General features: G+C 52.2%; 1 protein-coding gene across 1 annotated transcript; it reads right to left on the bottom strand.

Moving 5' to 3' along the window:
* Positions 1-543: 543 nt before the first annotated feature.
* Positions 544-1301, bottom strand: LOC132578887 (ferritin light chain, oocyte isoform-like). The gene has a single exon (XM_060249005.1). It carries the CDS (start codon positions 1162-1164, stop codon positions 631-633), a length of 534 nt encoding a protein of 177 aa, XP_060104988.1. The 5' UTR covers positions 1165-1301; the 3' UTR covers positions 544-630.
* Between the last annotated feature and the right edge of the window lie 6398 nt (positions 1302-7699).

The following is a 7699-nucleotide window of genomic DNA, read 5'->3' as shown; positions in this document are numbered from 1 at the left end:
AGCATCTCCAGTTAAAAAAAGGATCAGGAAGTAAGTGATAGTAAAGACCTCTGCTTGAGACCCCAGGTAGCCACTGCTAGTCAGAATAGACGTTAGTGACCTTGATAGACCAAGAGTCTGACAAAGTAGTAGTAGAAGAAGAAGATATTGGATTTATACCCCGCCCTTCACTCTGAATCTCAAGAGTCTCAGAGTGGCTCACAATCTCCTTTATCTTCCTCCCCCACTACAAACACCCTGTGAGATGGGTGGGTCTGAAAGAACTCTCACAGCAGCTGCCCTTTTAAGGACAGCTCTGCAAGAGCTATGGCTGCCCCAACGCCATTCCAGCAGGTGCAAGTGGAGGAGTGGGGAATTAAACCCGGTTCTCCCAGACAAGAGTCTGTGCACTTAACCGCTTCGCCAGTGGCTCTTCATTCATTTTTTTTTTTTTTTTTAGTGCTTAATGCCAAGATTTAATGCCAGTTACAGACTCCCCCCAAGATGCGCAGGGTACAGAGGCATGTCTCTTCACTGAACAGCCAGCTTTTAAAAAAAAAAAACTTTTAAACACAAACACATGACAAATTAGAGCAACACAACTGGACAAGTTGGTGGGAGAACTCTGGAGGGAACCAGCAACTCTGCAGCTCAGTCGCTGGACTCGCCCAAGGTGAGGCGATCGAAGAGGTACTCGCCCAGGCCGTCCTCGCTGGCACGCACCCGCTTCAGGTTGGTCACGTGATCCCCCAGCTTCTTGATCAGCTTCACCTCCTCATCAAGGTAGTGAGTCTCTAGGAAGTCACACAGATGAGGATCCACATGGCGAGAAGCAATCTGGTGCAGATCCAGCAGGGCCTGGTTCACACTCTTCTCCAGCTGAAGGGCGAAGGCCATGGCAGAGGCTCCATTCCCCCATTCATCCTGCTCCGGTTTTTTAACATCCTGCAGAACAACTCTCCCTCCACGACGGTTCTGGAAGGTCAGGAGTTTCTCAGCTTGTTCGTGTTTCTCCTCAAACACATGTCGGGAAAAGGATGCAAACTTGGACAGAGCCACATCATCCCGGGTGAAATAAAAACCCAAGGACAGATAGGCGTAGCTGGCATGGAGGAACTGATTGACCAAGCGGTTCACCCCAGCTTCACTCTCGGCGTGGTAGTTCTGGCGGACCTGGGAGCTCATGGCGCAGATGGAGGGAGGCTGGTTTTGCTGGTCTGACGGAGAGATGGAAGGATGGGGCGGCCGCGACCCTGCTCCGTTCAAGCACTGTTGAAGCAAGAGCTGGAAGACGACAGCCAAAGGCGGAGGACGATCTCGGCTCTTCATTCATTTCTATGGGAGTCTCCGCTGTGCAACCTCTTTACAGAAATTAGTGATTCATTCTCACAGCTATCCACCAAGTCCAACCATTACAAACATATGAAGCTGCCTTATATTGAATCAGACCTTGGCCGATCAAAGTCAGTATTTTCTATTCAGACTGGCAGTGACATTCCAGAGTCTCCGGCTGAGATCTTTCACATCTCCTATGACCTGGACCTTTTAGATGAGATGCCGGGGATTGAACCTGTGAACTTCTGCATGCCAAAGATGCTTTACCACTTAGCTATGGCCTCATTAATGCTCTCAAGGTTGAGATGAATACTCAGAAAAAACAATACTAGATCAGACCATTGTGTTCCTTCTAATCTGCCATCTGCTTTTGTACAGTGACCAACCAATTGACCAGGGGCACTCTACAAACACAGCATGGGGGCCAAGAAGAAGACATTGGATTTATATCCCTCCCTCCACTCTGAATCTCAGAATCTCAGAGCAGTCACAATCTCCTTTATCTTCTTCCCCCACAACAGACACCCTGTGAGGTGGGTAGGGCTGGAGAGGACTCTCACAGCAGCTGCCCTTTCAAGGAGAACCTCTGCCAGAGCTATGGCTAACCCAAGGCCATTCCAGCAGGTGCAAGTGGAGGAGTGGGGAATCAAACCCGGTTCTCCCAGATAAGAGTCCATGCACTTAACCGCTACACCAAACTGGCTCTCTGGGCAGGAGCTACAAGGTTCTTATAGCCCCTGCCCAGCATGGGTATGCAGAAGGTTACTGCTTCTGAACATGGAGGCTCTATTTTAGTCATTGTAGCTGATATTTGCCCTGACCTGGACAGCCCCAGTTAGCCCAATCTCAGAAGACAAGCAAGATGAAAGAAGAAGAAAAAGAAGATTTATACCCCGCCCTTATCTCTGAATCAGAGTCTCAGAGTGACTTACAATCTCCTTTATCTTCTTCCCCCACAACAGACACCCTGTGAGATAGGTGAGGCTGAGAGAGCTCTCCCAGAAGCTGCTCTTTCAAGGACAACTCCTGCCAGAGCTATGGCTGACCCAAGGCCATTCCAGCAGCTGCAAGTGGAGGAGTAGGGAATCAAACCCAGTTCTCCCAGATAAGAGTCTGCACACTTAACCACTACACCAAACTGTTCATGGATCCTTCTTAGTATTCAGATGGGAGACCACCAAGGAATTCCAGGGTTGCTATGCAGGGTTGCTAGGCAATGGCAAACCACCTCTCAGCAACTCTTGCCTTGAAAACTCATTGGGGTTGCCACAAGTCGATCAGAACTTGACAGCACTTTACATGTATCCTCTAACGGACTCCATCTCCATGAATTTTGCAATCCCCCTTTAAAACCAGTTGAACTTGCGGCCACCATTTCATCCTTTGGCAGCAAATGCCACCAGTTGGTTATTCTTGGAGTGGAGTTCTATTATCTCGTCCAGGCCTCAGATTCAGCATGAGCTCACAGGAGCACAGCTCCTGAACCTTTCTGACGGTTCCCCCTCTTCCTTCCCACCTACCTTGTCCATTGAATAGTAGGTGCAGCTGCATAACAATCCCTGGATTAGGAGAGCGGGCAGCCAGCCAGCCACCAGAAGCTTTGCCATACCCCCAGCAGCCGTCATTAACTCCTGGAGAAGCCCATGCCACCCTGTCTCCACTACTTATGTAATTTGGGGTGGTAGGTGGCTTGCTGGCCTTTTGACTGTGGCGAGGGGCAACCAAGGAGAGCCCCAGGCGAGCAAGGCCTGCTTAGGCTGCCTAGATCTCTAGCCAGCCCAAGCAGGCCTCACTCGCCCGGGGCTCTCCTTTCTTGCATCAGTCGCTTTTGGCTGGGGAGGGCATATGCTAATGAGTTATGCTATTGTTAGTCAAATTGCCCTCAAAAGAGGTTCAGGGAATTAGTTTGGTGGGCAAAGATGACCAACTTAAGTGTGATCTCGTCCATCCTGAAATCTGCTGCCTGTTGACTTTCAAGGAAAACGCAAAGCTGAGAGGAGTGCATTTATATTCTGAGGTTGAGTTGGGAGCCTAAGAATGCAATCCTAGGCAGAATCTCTCCAGCATAAACCCTACTAGTTTCCATCATCTTAGACTGCAGGAACTCCGCCAAGGATTACAGTGAAGGTCTCTGGCTCTCTAATGGAATCGGCCGGAAGCCCTCTCAGCCACATCTTAGTGAGGAGTTTAGCTTTTGACATGTTTCAATAAGAACCGTCCTTCTTTTTCTCCTCTCCTTAGGCAGCTTTTACGGTGAAAGATTGATGGACTCGAAGTTGTTAGACATTTGAAAGGGAAGACGGTCAAGGAGAGACCAACGGGGAACCTGGGGTGATGTTTGCCTGGCCCAGGTAAGGAAAGAATTCCAGATAGCCATGAAAAAAGGGGGCTTGATTAACTGGGTTATCTACTGCTGTGCCTTTGCCAGGAGGAGAGGAAAATAAGTCATGGGGGGAATAGCTGCCGATCTGTGTTTATTTCTCAAGTTAGGTTTTTTTTATTGCCTCTGAGCCAGAGCGGCAGCTTGTTTGGGATATTACTTAGGCTGGAAGGAAAGCAATTAAAGGGAAGGCACATGCTCAGCATACGAGGAAGTTATTTTGCAAGGGTTAAAAAGATGAGGAGAGTCATTGACTGTGAAGCTGGAGGCTCCAGGACCGGTCCTCCCAACGTGTATGAACTCTGAAAAGTACTAAAGGGGAGGGGATTTGGGTGGTGGCTAGCAGAGCTGGGGGAAAGGGGGTGCAACTCATTCCTCCACACTGTTCCCTTGATTGAATCTGCCCCCGCTGGTAGGGCGGCCAGCCTCCAGGTACAGCTTGGAGATCTGCTCTTACAACTGCTCTCCATGCAAGTAAGATCAGTTCCTCTGAGAAATATGGCTGCTTTGGAGGGTGGGCTGTATGGCATTGTATAGCACTGAGGTTCCTCCCCTCCCCAAACCCCACCCTCTATAGGCTCCATTCTTCCCCGCCCCAAGATCTCAGCAGGTTTATAAGAAGCTTGCAAACTCTGTGTTTTGGAATGTGTGTGCGCCTTTAAATCTGTGTTTTTGGAATGTGTGTGCGCCTTTAAATCTCAGCAGGATGCAAAAGCTGCAGTGGGAGGCGAGCAGGGAGCTAAAGAGTTATAGGCGATTGTTAGCTAAAGAGTTATAGGCGATTTTGGGAGAGGGATTCAAATTAAATAACTAGGGGTTATTGGTAGTTGGCTGGTGGAAGGTGAATTGTTATTGGCAACAATAGGGCTGAAGGGGAATAGGAATAGGTTTGTATACTGCCGGTTGAGGAGCTGGTCCCCACCTGCAGGAGATGGCTGGCCCGGGGATTCCAGTGCTCCTGGGGAGGGGAAGGTATGACGGTGGGAGCAGGCAGGTTTATAGGGGAAGGAGATTGAGACATAGCAGTGCTCGACCACCTTCCTGCCTGCGTCCCATCCCGATGGTGGCAGGTAGTGGGGCCAGGCGATTTTACCCACCTCCGGCACTGGTGTTATGTAATGCCAGGTCCATTAATAACAAGACCACTGTCCTCCAGGATTTCTTACTGGAACAGGAGGCGGACCTGGCATGCGTGACCGAGACCTGGGTGCGCGACGGGGAGACCGTAGCTCTCTCTCAAATGGCGCCCCGGGGATACTCGGTCTTTCACCAGTCCCGGACTAGTGGGCGAGGGGGAGGAGTGGCACTTCTCATACAAGAGGTTTACTCCTTTAGGGCCCTCCTGGCCCCGGAGATCAGGGGTGTTGAATGTGTCGGCCTGACGTGGGATGTTGGGGAGGGGTTGGCGATCTGGCTGGTGTACCGTCCGCCTAACGCACCAGTCTGCACCTTACCATCCCTGGTGGAGGCCGCGGCGGGCTGGGCGTTGGAGTACCCAAGGCTGCTGGTCTTGGGTGACTTCAATGTTCATGCCGATGACGCGGCCTCCAGTCAGGCGATGGACCTGGTGTCATCCATGGCGACACTGGGACTCTCCCAAGTTGTCACAACGCCCACCCATCAGGCGGGGCACATGCTAGACCTGGTCTTCGCGGCGGGAGTTCTAGTGAACGATATTACTGCCAGAGCAGTGCCATGGTCGGATCACTATGCCCTTAAGGCTCGTGTGGGTGTGCCACCCCAAACCTGTTTAGGCGGAGAGCGTATTTCAGCTCGCCCGCGGAGCCTGATGGACCCGGAACGGTTCCTGACAGCTCTGCGGGATCCCGAGCCCCCTGGCGATTCCTTGGATGATCTGGTGGAGTCCTGGAATGATAGACTCTCCAGAGCCATCGAAGAAATCGCACCTAGGCGTCCTCTGCGCCCCCGTTTGAAGTCGACACCCTGGTATAACCAGGGGTTGCGACAATTAAAGCGGGAACTCAGACGACTAGAGAGGCAATGGCAGCATACTCGAGACGAAACGACTCGAACATCTTATAGAGAGATTATGAAGTCCTATGAGGTGGCAATCAAAACCGCAAAGAGAACATACTTTGCGGCGGAGATTGTGTCCGCAACATCGCGCCCGGCACAATTATTTAATATAATTCGGAGTCTAACAACACTGCCGCAGGGTAGACCAAATTGTAAAGAATTGGAGATTGGCTGTGAGGCTTTTGCGAATTTCTTTGCGGACAAGATCGCGTCGCTCCGCCTCGACCTCCCTGCCACATTGGAGGCAGTTAGCGAAACTGAGGCTCCGGGCCTGTCTTCGGATTATGTCCTGGATGGTTTCAGCCCTCTCAGCTTGGAGGAAGTCGACAGGATCCTCTTATCTGCACGCCCAACAACCTGTAAATTGGACCCGTGCCCCTCCTGGCTTATTAAATCCTGCCAGAGGGAGCTTAGATATCCTGTACGGGATATCATAAATAGATCCCTCACGGAAGGGCAATTTCCAACACAGCTTAAAGAGGCGGTGGTCCGCCCCCTCTTGAAAAAAACATCATTAGACCCGGCCCAATTGGCACACTATTGACCGGTCTCGAATTTGCCCTTTTTGGGCAAACTTATCGAGAGGGCAGTGGCGATGCAGCTACAGACTTTCCTGGATGATGCTTCCGTCCTTGATCCCCTTCAGTCCGGCTTCCGCCCGGGCCATGGGACGGAGACGGTGCTGGTCACCCTAGTAGATGACCTACAACGGCATCTGGATCGGGGCGGCTCGGCGGTACTGATGCTGTTGGACCTATCGGCAGCGTTCGATACGGTCGACCATCGGTTGCTGGCCCGCCACCTCGCCGACGTGGGGATTCAGGGGTTAGCCTTGCAATGGCTTTCCTCTTTCCTTGAAGGTCGGGGATAGAGGGTCGCTATTGGGGACGAGCTGTCCCGTAGGCACACGCTCGATTGCGGGGTGCCTCAGGGTGCAGTTCTTTCCCCGATGTTATTTAACATCTATATGCGTCCCCTCGCCCAGATTGCCCGAAGGTACGGGCTGGGTTGTCACCAGTATGCTGATGACACCCAGCTTTATCTGCTTATGGACGACCGGCCGGTCTGCGCCTCACAAAATCTGGACCGGGCATTACAGGCTGTGGCTGGGTGGCTCAAGCAGAGCGGGCTGAGGCTAAACCCGGCGAAGACAGAGGTCCTTTGCTTGGGCCGTCGGAGTCCGGGAAGGGAAATACCCCTTCCGGTTTTTGACGGTGTGCCGCTGACGGCGACGCACAGAGTCAGGAGCCTGGGGGTACTTCTGGAGCCTTCCCTAACAATGGAGGCCCAGATAGCAGCCACCGCCAAGTCTGCATTTTTCTATCTTAGGCGGGCAAGGCAGCTGGCTCCCTTCCTGGCGCGCGACGATCTAGCAACGGTGATCCATGCTACGGTCACCTCGAGGTTGGACTACTGCAATGCCCTCTACATGGGGCTGCCCCTGTGCCGAACCTGGAAATTGCAGCTGGTGCAGAACGCCGCCGCCCAGTTGTTATTAGGGCTCCCAAGGTGGGAGCACATTCAGCCGGGACTTCGGGCTCTGCACTGGCTGCCAATATCTTACCGAGTTCGGTACAAGGTGCTGGTTATTACCTTTAAAGCCCTATATGGCCTAGGACCTGCCTACCTGAGGGACCGTCTCTTCCCACATGTTCCCCAGCGAGCACTAAGATCGGGCACCCAAAACCTCCTGGTCGTCCCCGGGCCAAAGGAAGCCCGTTTGAAAGTTACAAGAGACCGGGCCTTCTCCGTAATGGCTCCATCTTGGTGGAACCAGCTGCCGGAAGAGGTAAGGGCCCTGCGGGATCTTACCCAATTCCGCAGGGCCTGTAAGACATCCCTCTTCCGGCTGGCCCACAACTAATCGGCACAGAGCACTGAGTACTGAACATCGAATACGGAACATCGAATATTGAACATGCAACCGATGAGTGTAACTGTAGGTCCGCTTTGTGATTTTATGTCTAT

This window comes from Heteronotia binoei, chromosome 11, assembly GCF_032191835.1.
Source record: "Heteronotia binoei isolate CCM8104 ecotype False Entrance Well chromosome 11, APGP_CSIRO_Hbin_v1, whole genome shotgun sequence".
Taxonomy (NCBI): Eukaryota; Metazoa; Chordata; class Lepidosauria; order Squamata; family Gekkonidae; genus Heteronotia; species Heteronotia binoei.
The sequence above is the reverse complement of the archived record's forward strand: the minus strand, read 5'-3'. Positions and strand labels throughout refer to the sequence as shown.

Bases quoted from the DNA above. Each gene is read 5' to 3' on its own strand.
- LOC132578887 (XM_060249005.1), bottom strand. From the start codon at position 1,164: ATGAGCTCCCAGGTCCGCCAGAACTACCACGCCGAGAGTGAAGCTGGG.